At 46.2% G+C, this 24,835-nt stretch overlaps 1 protein-coding gene across 1 annotated transcript in view; it reads left to right on the forward strand.

The window, feature by feature from the left end:
* The first annotated feature begins 941 nt into the window (after positions 1-941).
* Positions 942-24,835, forward strand: part of BEND4 (BEN domain containing 4) — a 34,339-nt gene continuing 10,445 nt past the window's right edge. The window contains exons 1-3 of the mRNA XM_054203152.1: positions 942-1,317; positions 9,364-9,930; positions 23,233-23,324. Of these exons, the coding sequence (XP_054059127.1) occupies positions 942-1,317; positions 9,364-9,930; positions 23,233-23,324 (1,035 nt within the window). The remainder of the gene's footprint in view (positions 1,318-9,363; positions 9,931-23,232; positions 23,325-24,835) is intronic.

Here is a 24,835-nt window from a genome sequence, read left to right on the forward strand (position 1 = left end):
CTTCCTGTCTTTCACCGGCGTTTCATTATTTAACTGTCCCCGAAAGGGTCTGGGCAGGAGGTGGGGGGGGGGGGGGGAGCGGGTCCAGCCTCCCCCCGACGTGTCCGCCTCATTTAAGCAGTTTTGCAAAAAAGCGGGGGGGTGGGAGGAGAAGTGGCGGAGGCGGGGGGGGGGGGGTGGGGGGGGTGAGGGGTGGAGGACGTTGCAAATAATGTTAAATGTGATTAATCTCCCGGATTCCTGGAAATCTGACATGCATGAGTTGCGGCGAAACCTCTTTTTTTTCCTTTCGCCATGAAATGCTTTTTGCATAATGAGAAAGAAAATGTCCTCTGCGCCCTAATCAACTCTGACAGGTCCTGGACTCCCAAATACTTTTATTTACGGCGTTATTGATCTCTCTCTCACACTCTCACACACACGCACCCCACCGATAAACCGGGGAGGCGGGCCGGGGGCTGGCTCCCTGCGGGGGGAGGAGGGGACGGACCGGGCGGCCGTCGGGGCTCCGCGCCCGGCGGAGGGGACACAAAGTTTTGGCGGGGGCTCCGCGCAGCGCGGCGGTGCCGGGCCGTGCCGAGCCGAACCGAACCGCGTGTATGTGTGTGTGTGTGTGTGTGTGTGTTGGGGGGCGGGGGGGGAAGCTCGGTGTCCGCCCGTCCCGTCCCACCACCCCCCCGCCTCCGCGGTTCACCTGCCCCGGCGGGGGGGGTGCCGGGGGCGGCGGCGGCGGCCCCGCCAGGTCCCGCCTCCCCGCCCCGCTGCCATTAGCAGAGATTACCCTAAACACTTGCCGGTCGCCGCCTGTCTCCCTCCAGGCATTGGCGCGGCCGCCTGTCAATCAGGCCGGGCGCCCCGCCGCGCCGGGGCTCCGCCGTGCCACAGAGACGAGCCGCGGCGGCGGCGGCGGCGGGCGCAGCCCCGGAGCGGGGGGCCGGGGGATGGCGGAGGAGATGCAGCCGGCGGAGGAAGGGCCCAGCACCCCTAAAATCTACAAGCAGCGGGGGCCCTACAGCGTCCTGAAGACCTTCCCCGGCAAGCGGGCGGCGCTGGCCAAGCGCTACGAGAGACCCACCATGCTGGAGGTGCCCCGCGGGCGCGGAGCGGGGCAGCCCTTCCCGCACGCCGCCGAGCCGCTGCCCTACGCGCCCCACGGACCCTTCCCCAACGGGCCCGCCCGCCCCACCGCCGCCGCCCCCTCCACCACCGCCGCTGCCCAGGGCCACCCCCGCCCGCCGCCGGCCCCGAGCTCCTCGGGCCGCTACGGCCCCTGCCCGGCGGCGGCGGCGGGGGGCGGCGGCGCGGAGCTGAGCGCAGGTACCCGCAACTCCTCTCCGCCGCCGCGCAACTTTCGCGGGGCACTTTGCAGCGAGCGGGAGCGGGACGGGGGGCTGCGGGCTCCCCACACACACGCTCCGCTCCCCGGCGGGGAGGGGGGGTGGCCGCGGGGTCCGGTCCCCCCCGTCGGGGCTCGGGGGGCGGACGGGGCGAGCGGCTGGATCCGCCCGTCGGTCGGGCATGGCGAAAGTTGCCGGGGGCGAGCGGGGACGGGGCCGCTGCCCGGCCGGGGGGGCGAACGGGTAGTGGGGGGGCGGTGGTGGCCACCCCCGGCGCCGTCGGGGCTGTGGCGGCCGCCGCTGGCGAGTTGTCGGGGCGAGCGCTCGCCGGGCGCGGTTCGCACCTGCGGAAGCGCCGTCGGCGGGGCGGGGAAGGCGGGGGGGGGGGGGGGGGGACGGGGACGGACGACAACACGACACGATACCCCCGGTCCGGTGGCGGTCGGGGAGGGCGACAGGCTGGGGCTGTCAGCCGGAGGGAGCTGCCGGTAATGGAGGGGCTGCTGTGACAGAGGTGGCGATTTTTAACAGAAAGAAAACAGATCGGCTGCTCGCCTGCGCCGCTTCCCCAAGATGCAGCGAGGAAACAGGAGATCAGATTATTTTACAATTTTTTTTTATTTTTTTTTCCTTTAAAGGTGTAAGATATCGAGATGCTGAACGCATATCTTTCTTCTAGTGATGGCTTGGAGTTAAAACCCACGTAGATCTTGATGTGCAACCTAAATTTGGCATCAGGAAATGGGAAATTGCATCTTTAAGCAGAGTACAATCAAAAATGAATTACAATAAATCCTATATAATTGCATAGGTCATTCTCTTTAATGAGATTTTATTAACCTGACTGTCAAGCTTTTGAGTCAGGCAGATATTTTATCTTCTTCAACTGATAAAAGTGTCAGCTATAAACCACCATATAAATATTCATAAATCTACACATCTGTGGCAGCCTATCAGCATCATTCTTTTGGACATTAAAAGCATTCTAATTACTTTCTGTCTAGCAGAGCTGAAATGCTGCCTGTTATAGTATGTGCTTGGCAGGCATGATTGCTTTTGTTTGCCATCACAAATAGCAGCATCCTATTTTATATACTGATGGTCCAGAATATATTCAGGGTTTGACTGAACAGGATGAATATTATGAAGCACCATCTGGTTTTGATAACATCGGGTATATTAACTCATCTGTTAATTTTTGACACATCATTGATTTATTTATTTAGAAAAATTGGATCCTGTTTTGGTATGTTGCTGTTTGCCTTTGTAACAAATGTGATGACATTTCCTTACTAAACAGGGAGATATGCTAGTTAATAGGATATATGGCTATGTTTTAATGCCTGTTTTCGCTCAGCAGCAGCCGTGTACTGGATGAATTTATCCTGCCTTGTTACAAATAATTCAAGTACTTTACCAAAAAAGTTTAATACTTGAATAGATTAGCCTGAAAATTCACGGCTGTGACACATAGTCCCGTGATCCGTGCAGAAGGTCATTTTTTCTTGAAATACTTCTTATTTTAAATGCCCAAATGATGGTATTTCCGTAATTTTTTGTGGCCCACAATCAAAACATTGCTGATAAATGCGGCACCTGTGTTTCTTTACAGAAGCAGCTTACGTTATGGAAAACACTCAGCTGTCTGGTAGATGATAGACGAGGCCATATTCACAGCAAAGCCCTCTGGGCGTTGCTGAGCGGAAGTTTGGACTTTCTCCTGCTCCTGTAGGTTTTACTAACCAGGAGCTAGAGCACGCTTCACAGCTTGTCATCAATTTCAGTCCTGTATGAAAAAAGATAGTTAAGGACCCACTGTTCGTGCAGTGAAGTTCTGTGAAGTCCCCGTCCCATCACCTGTACATCCAGGCTTTACTTTTGCCTTAGGTTCCTATATGGGTCCCAACATACCCTTCTCTCAGCTAAGACTAAAGTACCAAGTGAAACAGAACAGGAGAAAACAAACCAAAAACTTGCTATGTTGTGCCGAAGTGGGATTTTGTATTTTACCAGAGTCTGATAAAGCAAGGGACAAGGTTTAGAACCTCCTGGGTATTGTGAACCCTGAGGAACGGGTGCTTTGCTGAGCTGTGTGCCTATCCATCCCGCTCCGTGATGGAGAAACACCTTGTGTGGGAGGAGCCGTAGCACCAGGAAGCTGAGCAGGAAGCTGTCGAGGGTGAGCTAGTTGGGACCGCGAGGCTGTATGTATGTGAAGTGCTTCCATCCCTCCATCCAGAGCCCTGAAATCCTCTTGAGAAATAAGTGAGTCAGTTTAATAGCCCAGGCAGCCGCTGGGGAAGCAGAGCTGGCGTTTTTGCCCCTGGGGAGCGGGAGCGTTTGTGTGTCCTTGGTGCACGGAGCTCTGCGCTTTGCCCAGCCCCTGCAGGGTCTGCCCACCCAGTTCCCACCAGCAGCGAGAGACACGGCCTGGGCCCTTTCCAGAACATCTCTTAGTCAGAGCTATATGTCTGGAGCGGTGGGTGTTGTAGGGGAGGAAGGACCCTTCCCGTAGCAGGTACCCAGCTGCAGGTCCACTGGGTTGTTCTCCACAAGGCAGAGGCAGTCACCATCCATGACTTGCAGAGTTTTCCCAGTTAGCTCAGCCGTAGCACTTGGCAGGTGCTTACTTGAGTGATGGGGTGGAGGGCTGCAGATCGCGATTTTGTAGGGATGCCTGTTTCATAAGTTCAGTTTCAGAGATTCCTCCCTTTTTGCTGATACCTCTTCTGTTGTGTGGGCAACAGTGAGCAAGCTGGCCAGTAAGACACCGTTCCTGGGATATCTAGCTCTGCGCTAGCAACTTAAACGCTTAACGCAGTTGATTCTTAAACTTCAGGCATGACATTTCTGGCCCCTTGGGATTCAGAGCACCAAGTTTGCTTTTGAGAGTGGGCACACAGCCACAAATAAGGGTGCTTCCATGTTTCTGAAGCTTTTCGTAACATTTAGAGCTCTTGACAAGAATGAACGGTCTCTTCCTCAGTCCCTCTCCAAGAGGTCACCCTGGACTCCAGAAGAATTGCGGGGAGAGGGCTTATGGGAAGGAGGAGAAACAGGTGTTCTCCACCCTGCACCATGGTGAAGAAAGATCTAGCTCAAGATCCCATCTTGTAGGGAAAGATCCTGCATGAGAAATGTCCTCTTACGACAAGAAGCGTGGAGCTGCCCTGCGGCACAAGCCTCCTCTCTCCTCTAGTGAACAGTGGTTACTCTGACCACCTCTGCTGCAGAGTAAGCCACACAAATGGACGCATTCAAAGCACCAGCAGATACCCATTTTCTCCTGTAAAATATTAATTCTTTATTAGTCTGTTCAGATTTTCCTGGTGCCAAAAGAATGTTTGTCTTTGGTAGCATGTACGCTAAACAGTATCATAGTCCACCAAAGAAACTCCTTTTCCTTAGGAAAGCATGATGTAGATCTTACAATGTGCCTCAAAATTTAAGATGGGATTTCCTGAAAAGCAGAGACAGAAGAGCAGAGCTATCTTAGAGATACCAACAACCTGGCATGTTTAAGACAACCAGTTAATCAATCTCTACGATGTCCAGACAGAAGAAGTTTTTTTTAAGTGAACAGAGAAGGTGAAGACCATCATTTTGGCCCTAACTGAGAAGTTGGGACCCCTCATCTGGAAGTAGGTCTATGAGGTCGGTACTGAAATGGCCAAACACTTGTAGTCTTCATCCGGTGGACTATCTCAGTGATCTTCACGCAAAACGCCCAAGGAAGCATTCTGTAGTCAGGATGGGAGGTGTCAAATGCTCTCACTTTTATGACTCAGGCACAGATATTTGCAGCAGCGTTCATATCTAAAAACATAATGACAAAGCCATTTGGGGGGTCCAGAGCTGCTTCCCCAGGATCTAAAGTAATAATAATATGATAATAATCCAACAAAACAAGAAATACAAATCATCAGACAAGAGGACTGAAGCACTGGAAGGTGAAGAGTGAGATGATAGAAATTGTTAAGGAGCCTGGACTTTCGAATCTTCCAGAAAATTAAATACCAATGAATACATTCCCTGCAGGGGAGAATGTATGGTATTCAGACCCGCTCAATAGTTATAAAGATGACTTTTTAAACCATCTGCCCAAGATCACAAAGGAAGCTATGGAAGAGCCACGGCCTGAATCCAGAGCCATTGAGACGCGACACAATGCCTTATTAATAAAGCTGTCTGGTCTCGGTACTGAAAAGATCCTCAGGTGTTATACCTGCTGCTGTTATACCTGCCAGTCTTTCCAGACATCTTTCCTGATGCGTCGGCGTAAGTCACCAGGTTGAGTTTCAGAAGTTCGCTCTTACTAAACCCCTGATTTTAGACCGACGGTTGGATAGCTAAGAAACCACGTAGTTCAGCATCAGTGAGAAAAAGAAGGAGAGACGGATGCTTTATGCAGGAGCTGGTACCTGATTTGCCATGTGATATTGTCTTCTGGTTGCTTGCACACTCAAATAATGTAGTTAGGAATACTTTTAGCCATTTAATCCTGATCTATTAGCACTTTATGGGCCCGATCTGGCAAGTCCGCCTTCAGGCAAAAGTCTAGTTAAAGTCAATAGAAGTTCTGTAAGACTAAAGACTGCGGGGCCTGAGACATTAGAATTACATGGTTGGTGAGCATCGTAATAAGGAAAAGGAATATCACAATAAGGCTTTAATAAACTGTTTACACTGTTTTAGCCTGGTGCAGTCATTTCAACAGAATCTTCCTTTGCTAGAAAATATATACATTACATTAAATCAATTAAGAATCATAGATCAGTGGTTATTCAGTAGTGTTCACGTAAAAACAACTTTTTGTCATTTGGTAGTGATTAGATGTTGCACAGTCCCTGCATTTCTAATTACAGTGAGTCCATAAAAGCTGAAATCTCCATTTCCACAATATATGCTAAATGGGCAGCATTTGTTTTTATTTTTTCCCCATCACAAGAAATAACCGCAGTTATCATTCTCATTTAGGGTTGTTCTGACTGTGGGTACGTGTACCGTTACTGCCGTAGAAGTCGCTTCAAAGTGGTACCTGTGCCAGCGCAGAGCCAGATGTTTCCAGAATGTGTGCTGAGAGCGTCCCTTGCTATTGCTGCCCAGTGGTACCCAGGGAAAAAAAAAAATCATTTGCAAATCTTTCTGCTAGCATTTCAAAATAGCCCTGCCTTGTCATGACTTTCATTTTTATGTCTTTGAGTATGGGTTAAAGTTAAGAAAAAAACCAGTAATTGCTGTTATTGTGTCTTTGTAGCAGATCTGATACTGAACTGAAGATTAAATCAATACTGTCATTTCTGTATAAAATTTCAGTTACATTTTAAGCCATTATCACAGTGAATGTGCCTAATGCATTCAATTTTGCAACAAAACTAATCATTAATTTTATCTTTACCGATGTTATTGCGCATTATAGCATTCTTCAAAACTGGTATTTGAAATGTCAGGTTACTTTTTACCATATTTTAGGAGAAACCATAATATTAGAATAACATCCCTTATACTAATCTAATCCCTTTTCAGTTGTTTCATTCATATTTTGTCCCCTTGCAAGAAGGATACACAAAGAATGAATAACTGTTTTGTCAACAGGGACCACAATGATTAAAATACAAACAGTAAATATGACTTCAGGTCTGGAATTGGATTATAGGATTAAAGTGAATGAAAAAACTGCTCTGTAGTAGGATTGCAAAGTTCCAATCAATATCATCCTGTAATAATTTTAAAGTGAAAATGTGGGAAGTAAAGAAATAAGGCGAAGAAAGCCCCAACTTGAAGTTGTTAGAGATGCCTTTGTTTCCTGATTTTCTTTTGATTTATTGGTAGGTCCCAGCTAGAAAGGTGCAATGTCACTGGGGTTCTGTTCTTTTAATTTATATTGTGTTTGTTGTGCTGTGTTATTTTGCCAGTGCATCGTCAGGGCTAAAGGCAGCTGGCCGTAGGAGAACGCAGTAAAAGGGAAGGAGGGACAGCAGGTACGGAGGCTGCAGAGCACCCATCGGCACCCACTTGTGAAGGGGGCAGCAGCGCCTGTGCCTTTCTGCCCGTTTGAGTTTGTAACGTGGACAGAGGGCGTTGCTTCACGTGTTGGATCAAAGATGTGTTGGAGAGGTCTGCCCTGGTTTGGCTGAGCCCATCTCCGAAGGCTATGGTGTGGGAGTCGTTAGCACAGGAGGCTGATTGTGAGGGTGCCTTAAGTGGTCTTGGGGCCACCCCGATCCTTCACGTGCTGGTGGGCTCACCCCGCTTGGTCCTGGGCACCCTCCTGGCCCAGCACTGCGCCTTTCCTTACTCTGTCCGCCTCACCTCCCTGTCCTTGGGAGATCACGTCCTCGGGGAGGTCTCCTCAGGCTGTGTTTGGGACTGGGAGCATTTGTATGCTGCTTCAGCCTTGCCTTCTTTGCAGAGATCTGGAGGATGGTAAAAATGCAAATTAGCGTTTTTTCAAATATTCTTCAGGCCAGCTGTACTAACCTCAGTATGAAGTACATTTTCCACCAGAAGGCATATCTTCTGGATCATGGAGAAGTACCATGAGAAGTGCCACCTCTTAAAGGACCGAATTCTGAATGTCTCTGTTCTCTACTTATTATCAATGTGATGAGGCTACATTTTCGTCTCTAGCGATGAAGTTAAGATAGATGAAGGTCTGGGGTGCTTCGTCTCATGCATCTGTAGCAGGTTGCCTTTTCAAAAGTAAATGCATTTGTCACTTTCTAAAAGTCAAGCCTGCCTGAGAAGAGCTCTCCAAAATTGGCAGCGCTTAAACCTACCAGTCTTTTTTTTTTTTTTTTTTTTTTTTTTTTTTAAATCTCATGCAGAATGTTAGTTACATCTTTTTAGGCACCTAGAGGAACTCAGCTGTGAATAAGATTAAAAAAAAAAATTAAAAGGCCTTATTTTTATTGGGGAACCTAGCAGGTCATACCATAAATTAGAGCCAAGTGTCGTGGTCGTTTTCCATCTGGGTCCCAGAACTGTTACAGCAGCTTGACTCCACACACATAGACACTCAGAAATGAACTATCCTACTGTAGAGGTTTAGTTTGTAGCTGCTCTTGCTCCCTGAGATGTGACACCTCCTGTCATTAGAGGCAAGGCTGGCTAGGTGCGGCGTGGTGTCCTTACCCTGCTTCCAGAGACGAGCTGCTGCCTCCAGAAGCTGCCACACAGCCCCACGTAGAGTTTCCTGATTACGTCCAGAGCAGCTTGAAGAACTTTGCACAGCTTTGCACTGCGTGATATTGGCCTACCCGCAAACTCGTATGAGGTCAGCAGGACAGAAAAATTTCCTCCTCTGACCAGAGGAGCATCACATCGTACATTTGATGCCTTTCCTTGGTGTAAGAAGAGGGGTTTGTGCTTATCACTCTTGAGTTGTTGTTGGACATATCTGGAACCTGAAGCAAAAGGAGCGGAAGCAAAGTCCATAGAATTGGGGGTGGGTCAAGTAAAGTGTCCCACACTCAATGTCAAGCAAGTGCAGCAAAGATGAAAGGGAGAAAAAACAAAGCTCGGAAGCCTTGTTGGAGGTGAGCGGGGCATAGGAAGAAAGCGTAATGCAAAGTCATAGAACCATGGAATGGTTTGGGTTTGGGTTGGGAGGGACCTTAATCTCCTGCAAATATGTACAGGCAATGCCCACCAGCAGCTTGAAACAGGCTTCCAGAGAAGTACTTACTTGAACTTCTACTTGTAGCAAATTGGGTGGAATTTGTGTTTTCTTCTCCATTTTCCTGTCTTAATTCCTCTGAAAGAAGACGGCAGTAAGCAGTGACTATCATCACAATGCGTTTCTGATTAACAGCAAGGGCACAAGGGCACTCTCAAAATAGAAGCAAAGTCAGGATTGTTTTAAATCACAGTGTTGCAGAAGTATTAAAGCAGAAGCCATAATTTTAATGTGTTCAGAAATAAAACGCATGCTACTGTAAACGGTTGTGTACATTCATCTAGCTGCTACTGCCTGGCATAACCTTTTGCGTTAGGTTTCTGTGATTCATCTTTTCTTTTGTTTCAGAGTCTCGAATGATTCTGGATGCCTTTGCCCAACAATGCAGCCGGGTGCTAAGTCTCTTAAATTGTGGTGGAAAACTACTGGACAACAATCACTCTCAGTCCATGATTTCTTGTATAAAGCAGGAAAACCCAAATTATAGTGAAAGACAAGAGCAATGTCAGCTTGGGAAAATGGTCCATAGTCAGACGTCAGACATTTTAGACATAGAGATGCAGTATATGCAAAAGAAACAACAAACCTCAGCCTTTCTGAGAGTTTTTACCGATTCCCTTCAGAACTATTTGCTTTCTGGGAGCTTCCCTTCTCAGAACACCTCATCAGTAAATGATTTTAGCCATTTGGCAGATGTGGATCCACTTTCAACCTCTCCAGTACACACTTTAGGTGGATGGACATCTCCAGCGACATCTGAATCTCATGGTCACCCATCATCTTCTACACTTCCAGAGGAGGAAGAGGAGGAAGACGAAGAAGGTTACTGCCCTCGGTGTCAAGAGCTAGAGCAGGAGGTAATTTCATTGCAACAAGAAAACGAGGAACTGCGTAGAAAATTGGAGAGCATTCCAGGTAAACAATCCCCTGCCATATAATATTGTCAGTCAGTGATAAAAACAGTTTGGGTAATAGTTTGGTTTAAGCTCTAGTTGTCTTTTAAGGTAGCAGTCATGGTAATCAAACATTGGAATTTGTCTCCATCCAAAATTCCTATAATTGTGCCTGCTGGAAAATTGTCTGCTGATGCTCATCCATACAAATCATGAGTCCTACACTAATGATCTGTGTTCAGGGTGGAATGTACTTGAAATCCCAAATTCCAAACATCAGGTGATTTGTCATGGTAATTTCAAACATGTGCTTTTATACCTAATTATCTGTGTTGTTCTTTAAGTGGTGTTGCAGCTTATAAACCTAATACCCTTTAGGGGCTCCTTTTTTGTTTACTTAAAGAAACTATTCAAAGTCACGTCCATACTTTTAACCAAAATAGATTTGGCTTTTTCCTTGAACAGTATCTCTTCAGTTGCTGTTAGCTCAGTGATAAGCATAAATACATCTCCTCCCATTCATCTTCAAGTAACACCTGAAAAAAATCTCAGCAACAAGTTCTCCTGTTCAGCAATACCAGGCTGCCGCTGGAGGAGAGAAAGCAGACAGAAAAATCCCATCTAATAGAAACCGCCTCTGTGAAAAACTTCTCTTGCCCCTTTAAACTTAGGACTTCTCACTGTTAAGGTGCACTGACATACTCGAAGAGTGGTATCGGATGAGAACAAAGTGTCTTGGACCCATGTCCTCTAAGCTTTAAGCACAGGCAAAAGTACGACTCAAAGAATAACACTAAAAGCAAACTGGAATTTAGCAAGGAAATAAGTATGCAACACACTTCTGACACATCTATAAATGCTCGGGAGCTGCACCTCTGCTAGCTAAAGTTTGAGGTGCTTGGGGTAGATCCATGCAAAGTTGGCTGAACTAATCCCTAAATGGCAGAAAAGCCATTTAGCATGGATTGCAAGAGAGAAAATACTCCAAAGCTGCTAAGTGTGCAGAAAGAAAGAAGGCAGCAACCAACCGCTGTCCAAATACGTATCTGCAGTTGCAAAATCTGAGCAAAAAGCAAGCAGTTGTCTTCATCATTCTTCTCCCCAGCTATCAGTGATGTGTTATGAATTATTTGTACTACATTGTGGTTTTCTGTTGTGCACTGGTCCCTAGGTGGTACCAGCAAATCCCGTAACCAGTGTTGTTCAGTGCGGAGAAAACCTGAAGTTTAGAATACTTGCCCCATCCCTCCCAAGATCTAAAGTCACCATAACTGGTATGCTCCCACTGGATTCAGTAGTGGCTCGTACATCACATGGAGACACTGTGTCACAAAGGGAATCGTGTGGACTTTTACTCCTGTTGGTCCTAGCTTCAGAAGCATAAGACCAAAAATTGTCATTAGGGACTATAATCTGACCTACATCTTTCGTTCAATCACCTATATTGAACTTAGTGATCTTTTTGACTTTGACTAAAGCATAACTTACATTCGACTCAGTATCTCAGAAGGCCTCCAGTCCTGAGTTGGAGACATTGAGCAGCAGCATCTCAGCCTCTTTCCTTGATGCTTGACTCCAGTGGATAATTACATTGGTGAAAATGTGTGCCGAATTCTCTGCCTGACTATCTGAAACCAGCTTCTAGCCATTGACTTTTATGCTTTGCTTTAGTAAATGAGTGCTGTGTAGGACTTGGTACATTTTCTGGGTGAAGGTACTTAAAGATTGAAAGCTGACTTAATTTCCATCTTAGATAAACAAAGAAAACAGAGCCTTTTAAAACTCCCCAAATTACTTGAGTCCTTCTTTATAGTTCTTTTCTCTCCTCTGCTCATTTCTTTAAAGTTTGGGCGCTGGAAATACGTGCAATATGTTCCTGCCTGCCTGAGTGAAGGTGAATAGTCTCTTTGTTCCCACCCTCGGTTGCCCTGGTCATTTGGCCATCGGTCGTGCAGCTGAGCTTCTCATTCTGTGCACATTTCTTCCTGGACGTACATACTTTGTATTTGGCTGTGTTCATTTAAGTGATCCGGAATGCTTTGGCTGCCCTGTTTGCCCACTGTTTGCCGGTTCACCAATTTCTTTATCATCCAGATTATTTTTTTTATTGTTTTTAAATCAACTTTGTGATTTTGGTTAGAAATGTTGAATGGTATTGAGGCTGCTGTCAGTCTGTCAAGCTGGAGACATATCTATTCATGATGATTCCCCCTGATGTCGAGTATGATGGTTCCCCCTGATGTCAAGTACTTGAGATGTTGCTGTCAGGTTCTTAATCTATAGTGCTATAGTCTGCTGCTGTGTGTTCCTGCTCTTAGCAGTTGGATAACTCATGGTAGTACCTTAAATGCCCTTCAGGAGTCTGGGTATGTTACATCTGTTCAGCCCAACTTTGTCAAGCGAACCTATAATCTTATCAAAGAGTGACAATCAGGTTAATCTGACAAGATCCACTTTCCATAAGACCATTTTGACTGGCGTTAATTGTATTCATATTCTTTAGTTCTTAGGCAATCGAATCCCGTTGTGATTGCCTGTATTTTGCTAGGATTAATGCCAGGCTAAACAGCTAGTATTTACCTGGGTCATCACATTGACCCTTCATCTCCCTTTAAGAGAGAGATAAACATGCATAAACATAGTCCTTTTTTACCTCTTCAGGAATAACGAAACACCTTGTTAGCGGTGTATCAAAGGAAGCGGGCAAACATAAAATAAACGTGCAAGGACGTATGACTTCCTCAGCCAACGTAAAGTCGTCATCAGAGGCATCTGCTGCTGCCTGGGTGAGGTATACAGATAGGCCTGAAGTGACCTAAGTGTCCGGGGAAACGTTAAGAGCCACAGAAGGTGCCCTCTCATTTTGGTACATGGTAGGACGGGGGTCTGAGCTCTCCGGACAGCCCCACAGCCACTACTGAGCAAGGTTAATCAAAAATCAGCTAAAGGCGATGTCTGCTTACTTTTGTCTCCAGTGCCAATTTTGCTCTAGTTAGCTTTTGCTGCCGAAGAAGCTGGCAGAAATTTTTGTGGGACTTGAAACACCCGAATCTGTATGTAAGCAGGTGCAGTGCTCACTCTCTGAGCAGGATATATTTTTGAGGATGAAGATGCTGTTTGCCTCAGGAGGGAGCCAGAAAGCCCTCTGCAGAGGGTTTCAGTGGTGTTTGCCACCATCTATCACATCAGAGTCATCTCGGAGCACAAACTTTCTTCCCTACGCACTGATATATCTCACACTGGGCATCCGAGGGGCCAGGCAAGGCGATTAGTGCAGCGGGGAAGCAACTGTAGAGGCAGCTAGATGAGCGTGGAGGCTGCTGTGCTGTCCCATCAGTCATAGAATCACAGAATGGTTTGGGTTGGATGGGACCTTAAAGATCATCTAGTTCCAACCCCCCTGCCGTGGGCAGGGACACCTCCCACGAGACCAGGCTGCTCAAAGCCCCATCCAGCCTGGCCTTGAACACCTCCAGGGATGGGGCAGCCACAGCTTCTCTGGGCAACCTGTGCCTTGCCTCACCACCCTCACAGTAAAGAATTTCTTCCTAATATCTAATCTGCATCTCCCCTCTTTCAGTTTAAAACCATTACCCCTCATCCTATCACTCCACTCCCTGATGGAGTCCCTCCCCACTTTTCCTGTAGGCCCCCTTTTAGGGTCAAGCTGCTGACAGGGCAGGTGGTTTTTTTTTGACGTAGTTGTTTTCCTTCTCATCCTGGAGGCAGCTGGGCCGGAGCTGGTCGGTGAGGCTGGCAGGGGACCCTGTGGGATGGGGGGAGGCGAGCACCGTGCCCTCCCCGTGGGCGCCGAGGCTCCCGCTAGCAACCCTGTCAGCGGAAGATAAAAGCACCAACCCCTCCCTTCTGCTCTGTAACCGTCTATGAATCATTTTATCCTTTTCCTGAAATACTTTGCATTTGGTGTTGTGTTTTTTTTCAGTTTCCATATGCAAAAGCCCTTTTAAAATCCATGAGAGTTTGCAGTCTAAAAATAGTTACGGCTGTACATCTTTGCCTCTAGCTCTGCAAAGCACCATTTGCATGGCTCACAAAGAGACTACCGGGAAGACGAGTGTTTTCTCAGCAGATGTAAAGTCAACGGCTTTTTTTTTTTTAAAAAAAAAAAAAAAAAACAAATATTACACAAAGCATATCTTCCTGTAGCGTTTGGACACAGAAAATAAGATTTATTCCGTTTTCAGGACTCTGCCCTGTTGCTGTAGAAGCCCTCCAGTCCTGTAGGATCTCTTTGCCCATAGCCTAGCATCACTCTTTGGTAGGTCACCACTGGAGAAAAGCAATTACATGGGTGAAATATTGCATATGTTTTGGTCTCGTTGGGTTGGGGTTTTTTCTCAAAAAATACGCATTTTATTTGACTGAAAGGATACTTAAATCTGTGTGAAATCTTAATTGTTTCAGCTATGGAATAGATGAAGTAAAATTGCTATTTCAGTGCTTTGGGTTTGGAGCAATGTGACGTCTTGCAAATTGTGCAGTTTTTCCCAGTAATTTTTTTTTTTTTTTAGGCAAAAACATTAACTGAATGTTTTCAGTTTTCAGTTCAACTGGAAAACAGAGAAACATTTTTGTTCAGTGTATTATTTTGTCTTGTTTTCAAAAATACTTAAAGATTAGGTGATTCCTGGAAGGCGTTTGGCAAACTTGTCTTTGGGCCTTTAAGGTTTTGACACCGTCAAGAACAGCACAAAGTAATCCATCTATACGAGGGGAAAAACGTCTCCTAATCTCTTTCCTCTGTATAAAAATTACTAGGGCTGTGACACATTCCCAATAGTAAAATTAAAGACTTATTTGTGAGACGGAGTGTAAGACCTGGATTTAAACCCTCTAATATATAAGGGTATTAAGCAGTTCTCCTTCACTATTGTCAGCAGGATTTTCCCACAGCTTTGGGTCTAAAAGGGAGAAAATATTTGCAGGTGGTTAAAGCAAAGGCCAGGAGTCGTGAGTGAGGGTTTGCCTCCAGGTGCTCCAAGCTTTGCTGCAGGGTTTCAGGCAAACCAGCCTGAAAGTAGTGAAAAGGTACAAATAAGTTAGATGAAGCAGTGTGTGGTAAATATAGTAATTATTCCTACCCTGTTGGCTGGGCAGCGATAAATACTCCAGCAAACCGCGGGAGAAATGGGGGTGAAAAAACCCCTCAGACGGAGAGAGGTGATCACCTACAGAGACAACGTTCACGGTGGCTGGAGGTAGCCAAAGCGAAGCGGGATTTGCAGGTGGAGTTAATATCAGTGTAATTGAAAAAGTTAGACAAGTTTTCCAGGAGGTTTTGCGTGCCCAAGGCTTGACTCTTTTTCATGACTATATCGGATGATCTAATAAAAGATATTACTTTTCCCTACAAATCCCGTCTCCTTTATACTTTCAGAGCATCGCGTTTCCAAAGAGCCCACCACAGCCGCAGCGTAGATAAAGCAGCCATCAAGGGTTATGACGAACGCTTTTTCATGTCCTTTTTTTTTTTTGTCCTTTTTCTTGATGTTCACATTTAACCACTTCTTTGGTTTCCCTTGATGTTCTGGATGTTTTGGTCTGATCTCTGGCCTCGTTCCGCTGTTCAGCTTCAAAGCTTGAAGCTACTTGGGGAAGAGCGAGCCTCGAGCGCGGTCACCGAGTGTTTGGCACGAGAACCCCTTTGAATTTGCAGCCGGGCTTTGCCTGCAGCTTTGCCGGTGGGGGGGGGGCAGCTTAGTTTCCTAAACCCGCCTGAGTACAAAAACTTCCTGAAACACAGAACTGCAGCGGACCAGGGCTTTGTTAAATCTGTTTTCTCCACGCTTCTGGGTAAAAAGCCATGAGAATTTGGCGCGGCGGGGGGGGGTGGTGGTGGTCAGGTTTCTTGGCTTAAATTGGGAATAAAGAGCTCTGGTGGGAGTTTTGTGGGGAGCTGCGGTTCGGCCTGGTGAGGCTGAACACCCCCGAGAGTTTCGGTCTCAACGTTGCGGGTCAGCTCTTGGCGTTTTAGTGGCGCAAACTGCTGTCCCTGCTCAGCGAGGGCTCCTTGGTTTCCCCGTTAGTTATCAGCAGTATAAACTGCTGATTGATAGAGGGGTTTACAGGGGACGTCCCTGCCCTGAAGACTTTAGAGCTGAAAGAGAGGACAAGAAGAGGTACCTTCTATTTAAGTAGAAGGAAAGTGAGGGAGCACAGGCAAAAACAAAAGCCACAGCAGCACATGGCAGCATCGCTTAAATGAGAGATGCACAGCCGCCTTGTTTGGCCTCTTCTCTTGTGTTCCTTAGGCAGAGGTGGACATCCCAGGGGCGTGTGGAAGGGGCACATTCTTCTTTCTGGAGGAAATACTTTTGCAAAAGAAAATTAAAAGAAATACAACGGCTGTGCAGATGGGAAGTAACAGAAGTGAAACGGTTTTCCACTTCACCTGGAAAGCACAAGCCAAGAGGGATTTTAAAAGTAACAGGATATTTGCTGTCATTTTTTCTCCCTTCCCCGCTTTTGGCAGGCGCGTAGGTCGGTTTAGCCAGTCGTTGACACCCTTCTGCGTGTAATGTCGATTCTTCCGGTGATGGTTTTATCTTACCATCCAATTGCAAACATCCAAGTTTGTAGGATCTGGAGCACCCGGATTGGTTCCTCTTATACTGACCCCATCTCTCCTTGCCCCTCGCTCTTTTTCCATCTGACTGCACCCCAACAACTTGTCTTCACGGCCCGTCCGTGCGGCTTTCGCTGGCTTTTGGCTGACTATTGAAATAAATTAGCCTATGAGCTAAAATGATCCAAGTCGCATTATTCTGCGCACTTGTCCAAGTCTCGGGCAGAGAAGGCATCTCCGTTAACGTTGTAAGAAATTCACACTGCTATCTAGTTCGTCAGCAGGTTCCCTGCCATTTGTTACATCTTTGTGACAGTCCAGCATCAATTTAGAAGTGCCCTGCAATGAACTCGGAGTGAAGAATGGCTCAAGGTCAAGCAAAGGAGGATGCATTGCGATGCTGAGCCAGGCTTAACTAACAGCTGCCGGTCTGAGCAGGGTGGATGTAGATGTACACCCTTCCCAATGCTCCTCCTCGCTTGCCAGGCAGAAGGAAACGGTCTTGAGTGAATCGTAGAATCATAGGGTTGGAAGGGACCTCTGGAGATCATCGAGTCCAGAGCGCTAAAGGATTCATCATCTGCTGTGTAAAACAGCAGGAGGAATACTACCCAGTGTCGGCTCCAGGGCATAAAATCTCATTAATGAACAGAATAACCAGATTTCTTACTGTCTGCTTCTGGGGCTGAGGCCACCATGGGGAGACACATGGCCAAGCGTGAGCCATCCCTTCTCATGAGGGCTGTCTGATGCCGTGGGAGAGGTTGGAGTTATACCTTATTTACATTAGAGATACACCTTATTTACAGCAAGCCCAAGTATCTCTTCACAGCTCTGTGCTTTGGCAATATAACCAGCTCTGGGGTGCGTTATGTTGGAGGCCACGTTTTGGGGAGGATGAATGAGAGTCCTCGTTTTGGCAGATACCAATACAAGTGATTGTGGCCCAATAACATTTATAATGAGCAAAAACCCATCCCAAAGCAGCAATAGAGATGTTCTTGGCACTTCATAAAAAGTTGGAAACAATTACCAGAGCCAAAGGTTAAAAAAAAAAGAAAAACAGAGTGGCTGATAATTGGGAAACATTAACAGCATGCTGTTGAAGGCCCCAAAAGATTGTCTAGGAGGAAAAGTTTCATGCTGGTTACAAAAACAACCAGCTTAGAGGGAAAGCAAAGGGACAGTTAGAAACATAACAAAAGGAGTAGAGGGGAAGTTGATTGGGATGAGTAAAAAGCAGAGATTAGGATCAGCGGAAGATTAATAATTAAAATTGCACCTGGAGCAGTCTGTGGAGGCGAACTTCTTTCCCTGTCAAATCAGAGGAAAAATATGGAGTCCTAATAACAGTATCGGACCATTAGCAGATGGAAATAGTAGGTTTTGTCAACAGTATGGAACTGCTCTTTGAGCATTTCTGTTCTGGTATTCGTGAAGAGTGAAATGATGCAACCACACCAATACGAAGATGGTGGTAAGCAGGTAGCAATATTACCCATTTCCACCGTAACTCTGGGTGTTCACACGCGTTCAGTAGCGGCAGCTATTGCGACCTCATCTGTCTGCCGCAACTCCCTCCCAATGTCGGGGGCAACTGAAGAGCTTGTTTGTCAGGGCCAGAATTGCTGGACTTTTTAGAAATGACAAAGAGGTGTTGATCCCGGCTCGGGTTTTTAGACAGCATGGTTCAAAAGCAGAGGCGGGAGTCCCTGTTTTGGAGAGTGGCATCACCAGGAGAGCCGCTGGGAGCAGTATCTGCTTGGGCACACCAGCTTTTCATCCCTGAGTGCACATCAACTTACTACCAACAGCATTAGGCAGCTGCTACCAAATCATGATATTTGGGCAACTCACTTCAGGAGCTGAAACAAAAATGAAGGTGGAGAAAAAGGACTCTGACTGTGTTTTTCTTTACGTTTTGGAGTGTTTGGGATGCTCCAGAAGACTGAAGGATGCAAATACTGTATGATTTTTCTTTTTTAAAGGACACATGAGATGTCCTGGATGACTGTAGGCTTGTTGGCCTGATACTGAGCCCAGGCAAACTAGTTGCACGGCTGATGCCAGTTTCAATTAATAGAGTACTAAAAGAGAAGAATGGAGTTAGTACCAGGCAACATCTTGCCAAATTATGGTTTTGATGAGATGAAAAGTTTGGTTGATGAGGATATTGCAGATATTCAGGGTGTTACGTAACATTATATTACAGAGAGTGGTTTAAAAAATGCAAATATATTTGTATTCAGGAAATTGCCATGATGCAGCTGAGTTTTTGGAGGGATTCTTTGTGAAACTCTTCACAGCCTATATTTTCAATACTTTCATCGGTGAAAGAAAGGATGCGGTCATTGCTCACAGCTTGCAAGTGACGCAGAGGCAGCCGTGGGTGAGGAAGATGAGAGGACACGTACTTGGCCGAACAGGGTGCAGCATCACCGCGTGTTGAGGCACCGAGAACATCGGCTCGACTTGGTTTCAGCCACTGCGAAATGGACACTGAGACAGGCTTTTGGAGTATACGGTGACTTTCTGGCTGATTATTATTGCACAACATCCCAAAAGGGCTGGCGTGGTCTTTGGATGATGTGCAGACAGATAGGTGGGTGTAGGGACTCCGCTTTTAGCCTGAGCCCAGCATCTCGGGAGGATCAGTGCTGAGCTTAGTGAAGAGAAGACGAAGTTGCTTCACCCCTGACTTGTACATAACGAGTGACAAGCATTTACCATTTCTTTTCCAAAGATTCAATAAACGCAATCAAAGGAAAAGAAAATTCAGACTTGAGGTAAGGTGTAGGTTTCTGAGGGTGAGATGGCACACGCTGTAACAACGAGCCAAGGGTAGGAACCGCATGGCCGGGGGATGAGGACTTGAGTTGTGCTGTGTTTTACCCGCTGACGCTGTCGGGTGCAAGGAGGATTTAAGTCTGGGGGGTTGCTGTGCTGCGTGGCAGGTCAGACCGAGACATCACTGGCTTTTGTGATCGGCACAGCCAGTGGCCACCACGCCGTTCAAGTATTTATTAGGAATTTAGGATACTCTGCAGAGAAAGCCGTGACACGCTATGCCGAAGCAGCGCTTGTTCCAGCGTAGAGACGCCTGGAATAGCAACGAGGTCTTATAACTTGGATCAATACACAGCGAAGACCTGCCACATCTTACGCTTGTCCTGCTTAGTCACCACTTCGCATCTTCCCTGGCACGCCAAGTCCCCCATCACACCTCCTCCTCCTCCTCCTCGCCCCTCAGCTCCCGCGCAGGTCTCACTCCCCTGGTCGCTCGCAGCAGGCCAGGTTACTTCGCCTGCTGGAAACTTCGCTCTGGAATCTTCTTCCTAACGGGCAGGAAAATGACGTCCGCCCCGCAGGCTTTCTACTAAATGATAACAGGCAAGTTTTATTCCAACATTAGCGTCTTTCCCATTGGTTACAGTAGGCACAGGTCCCTGTTGGTGGTGTTTGTGGCAGTGGATATGTGCATAAGCGTGCAGGGAATCAGCTCTCGGGGTTATGATCTTGTTAACTCTCTAGAGACCACGTCAAAGTCAAAGAAATACAAAATAAATAAGCTAGTAGGTTTAAATGATTATTCGGCCTTGCAGTTGGGAGCCGCAGGCTCTTATAAAGGTACGTTTGCTGCAGGATTTGTAGGAAACGGTTCGTCCTGCCTCTCGGCGAAGAGAATATTTGCAGAGCCGTAAGAGGGGCACAGAAGCAAAACCGAAGCTTTGACTCTCAGCCTCGTCCTTCCCTCTTTGTGGCTTCCTTGAGGCTTCAGTTAATCCGGCGGCTCAAAAAGCCTGGCTTTGCAAGTTGCATCTGGTGTTTGAAAGGCTGTGGTTAATTCGTACCCGCAGCAAACAGGGTGATGTATGATGGCTTTACAAGTCAAAAGCTCTCAGAATCCTCCAGTCTCTGAAATGATGACAAAAATCATACAATTTTGTGCTTGGAACATTACAGCTTTTATGAAGACAGAAGTATTTATAAGCTTCAGACAGCTTTTAGTACCGGTAATATTTCTCACCAGTAATGAGAAAGCATTTCATCAGCAGAACACAGTTAAAAGTAGAGCTGTTCTTCATGTGCTGGGGACACAAGAGGTTAAAGTTCCCTGTTGTCTTCTCGCTTGTGCCCCATCCCTTTGGAAGAACGTAGGTAAATACATCTTTGGACAGCCTGCAGTGAAATTACTTACCGTGGGTAAAACACCATCCTGCTCTGACATCAGAGCGTAAGAATTAGGGGGGTTTTTGACACAGTACATTCTGTTTGTTCCCTTTCAGGCCCAATGTTGTTCCACATAATTACAGGTAATAATACCAAGTATGGCTGAGAGCCATCAGGACACCAAACAGGGCCTTTTGCTAATGGAGATAACCAGAAAAGCAAGTGCAAACTTCACAGGCTCTTTTGAGCCCAGCTTCATGGGGACCAAAGAAGTCTAAAGCTCCCAGGTACTGCTGGTGCTTCAGCAACCATGTCCTCGGTGAACTTGCTAAATAAAAAGTGACGCATTTAGGCAGGGCAGGAAAGGGATACTTCGCAAGGAGCGCTGATTTCCCAAGTATCGCTCAACTCTCCTCCAAGAATCAGGCCTATTTTCTTCCAGGCAGTAGCACAATCACCCATCATAGCACAGTCGCCCATCGTAGCCCCTTCCGTCCTTGCTGTCACCTCGCGGAGATCCAGGATCTCACAGGAGATGCTGGTTACCTCTGGTAACTCCCACTGGGGTGGGAGTTTTTGCTGACCTTGTCACAGGGTTTCTGACGCTTCCCCAGGGCAACGAGCCTCCATGATCCTTGTGCCTCTTTCTTGGATACCTGCTTAATTGGAAGAGTAATCTGTGGATGGGCCTTCCTAGTTTCAACTTCATTTTGGACATGCCAGAGAGCAGACACACACAGAGTGTCAGAAAAGGGTCTCAAAATACAATCTTACCCTTCAATCTTACCATCCATGTGGAAAAAAAAAATCTTTTCCTTTTCCTAGATGTGCTTTCTTGTATATAAAAACAGGGGGAAAAGCCAAATCCTTTTTTTTGCCCCACTTTCTTATGAGTATCCAGTGTACTAAAATGTTACCTGTGGGGTTTTTTTCTCCTTTATTTCACGTAAGAACCTGTGTTGACTTTTTTTGATTGCTGCTATATCCTAAATACACAGCTCTCATTACAGAACATGTTGGTGGGACTATTAAGCTTGACTGCCCTTCTGACTTTTTCAGAATTGAAAACATTTTCCGAAACTATCCGATGACACTTAAAAGTGCTTTTGCTCCTACCAAAAAAAAAAAAAAGGCATCCAGGCTCTGCTGGTATGTCAGTGTCACCGTGTAGCAGGTGCACTACTGAGACACTGGTCTAGCAATAAGCAGTGATGTCACTGGGAAATAAAACAGGTACAAATCACTTGAAATGCTAATTTTTGCCAAACGCGTAACCTCCTATGGCAAAGTGTGATATATTAAATGAAACAGGAGTAAATACACTGATGGGTCGTCTCTGTGGAGAAGGAACTTATTATTCATATCAAGCGCTTTGCATGGCTTCTGTGTGTGGAGGACTGCTGGATGTAACGCCGCTTAGCCCTTAGCAAAGGCTCTATTTCACACAGAGTAAAGGTTTTTTGCACCCTGGTCTGGCCTAGACAGGGCCAGAGTTGCTGCGCAGTGTGAATGCCCAGGCAAGAGTGCAAAATACCTGTAAATCCTACCTTGAGACATTCTCAGTGATTTCGGTGCTTGCTTTCAGATTGCCAGCTTAAGACAAAGTCACATTTTTCCAGGTGTAAGAGATGAATCCCAAGAAATAATAAAAAAAAAAAAAAAGAAGGAACGCTGAAATATTTTTTCTGGATTTTTAGCTGAAGCTAAGATTGTCTTTGAATATTTTACAAAAAAAAAAAGCGTGATAAGGTACCTTAAAAACAATGCTTATTTAGTCTTGCACAAGTCAGTCGTAATGTTGGGTTAATATCTGTTTAATTCTCCTACGGTGTTTCAGGCTCAGGAGAAAAGCACTGTATCTCAAAAATACTCCAGAGTTAATCAGGGACGTGGCAGCATCTGCTTAAGAGAGACCCGTAATTGAATCATCCCTAATTAACCTATCACCTCCGCAGAAGGGAATAGGATGTTGGTACCACTGCTGAAATGGATGAGAGTGATGGGAATGGAAAGGGGGGAGGCTGAGGGGAAGAGAAAGAGAGCAATTTGCCTAACACCTAGTTTTATAACAAATTTGGGAGGAGGGAGGGAAAAGAAATTAAAGCATATGAATCGTTAAATCTCTTCAGTATAGTTAATCAGTCTGTAGTTTTAAAAAAATTTGAGCATTTTACATGTTAATCAATGCATGATTTAGGTCCAAGAAATGCTTTCTCCTTTGTATGGTTTGGGCTGTTTACAGTGTTTACAGATTTTTTCTTATTATCATTACTGCTGACCTAATTTGTATTTGTAATAATTATAATTTCAAACTAGGAAAAAACCCTTTGAAAACTAGCGGGCAGAAAATAAAAGCCGTGTCAGAGATCTCGGCACAGGAAATACAACATCCGTCGTATATTTATTGAATGAAATGACTGCACAAATCAAAATGAGAACTATTTCCTATTTGAAATAAATCTCACAGACGCACAAAACAGATCCTGAAGAACACTGCTTGATTTAACATTGTCGTTGTAGTTTGTGCTAGATGGCTAATACACAGTAATTATGATTTGTTTCATGCAGTGCCCTGCCAAACTGTTTTAGATTATTTGAAGACTGTACTTCAGCATCACAACCAGCTCATGGTGCCGCAGCCAACAGACCATCCGACTGAGGTAGGGTACGGTGAAGCCAAGCTGCATCTCTTTATGCTTGACAGTTCATTGAGAACACGTAGGCAAATAAATCAGCAGGTGCTGGAAGAATATATTTAGTAGTAAAAATACGTAAAGTCTATTGTTAAGATGTCATTCTTGGGTACAGTAATCCCCCAAATGGAGGAGACTCATCACTTGTGTAAGAGAAGCATAGAATCACAGAATAGTTTGGGTTGGAAGGGACCTTTAAAGGTCATCTGGTCCAACCTCCCCTGCCATGAGCAGGGACATCCTCAACTAGATCAGGTGGCTCAGAGCCCCGTCCAACCTGACCTTGAATGTTTCCAGGGATGGGGCGTCTACCACCTCTCTGGGCAACCTGGGCCAGTGTTTCACCACCCTCATTGTAAAAAATTTCTTCCTTGCATCTAGTCTGAATCTACCTCCTTTCACTTTAAAACCATTACTGCTTGCCCTGTGGCAACAGGCCCTGGTAAAAAGTTTTAGCCTAGGATGACTTTACAGAGCAGCGCGTAACTCCCTCCGTCGGCACCAGCTGTGCTTGCCCTGCTTTGGGTAATTTTTCCTCTCACTTTTCCTCAGAAACATCACTTTCCTGGGCAGCACTGAGGCTAGGGCTAGCCCGGTGACACCTGTAGCTGGGTGACTGATGGTGGCTGGGGCCGCCTGCGTGGGGGTTACCGACGCACCGCGTGTGTGGACGGGGGCAGGCACGGCTGTACAGTTCGTGTAGCTCTAATGCAGCCCCGAGGTGGTTAACGCTAAAATAGATGTTTCCTTCATTTTGCAGGCAGACCCAAATATAGACTTCTGCAGGTCTTTGGAGTGCTCTTGCTTCTCCGAGAGCATCCCAAACAAAATATGGAGTGTTGACAATTTTACACTTGATAGGGAGTTTGGGGATTTTTGTAATTATGTTCTGTTTAAAAGCGCTGCAGTGAAAAAGCAGGAAATTTTAAGTCCTCCCCTGCTCTAGAAGGTAGATGTACAGATTTATCTATCAGCTGTGGTGTAATTCACGTTAATTTTGCCCCAGTGCGTTTCTATCCAGGCTTGTAAAAATGCCTCAAATGAAGTGGGTTTGTTGAGACTTCGCTAGTTTAGACTGCCTGTAATGGAGGCTCTTGCTGTGCGTGTGTTCATATATGGAGTGTACACGTGTCACTACCCATTATTTACACAAACAAAATCGGAAGGGGGAAGACTTAGGTCTAGTCTGAGCTCTTTTAGCAGAGAAATGGTATGTAGTGCAAGGCTCACATAGTCCAACCTACCGTAGCTTCACTGGAAGATGCGTTGCAGCCGTTCAGGTGTGCATCACTTTGCTCCTCCATTCAGTTTTACAAATTGTTATATATCTGTATATACTTACAGAGATATCATTAACTGTTATCACTCAAATATATCCCAAGGACTCATTTTCCTGGTTTTAACGCTCTTTTGCTTAACTAAAATTTTCAAGCTCTGTAAAAACTGAGGCTGTTCTGTAACGTCCCACATGGAGTAGC

The sequence above is a fragment of the Rissa tridactyla genome, chromosome 5, assembly GCF_028500815.1.
Source record: "Rissa tridactyla isolate bRisTri1 chromosome 5, bRisTri1.patW.cur.20221130, whole genome shotgun sequence".
In the NCBI taxonomy this organism is placed as follows: Eukaryota; Metazoa; Chordata; class Aves; order Charadriiformes; family Laridae; genus Rissa; species Rissa tridactyla.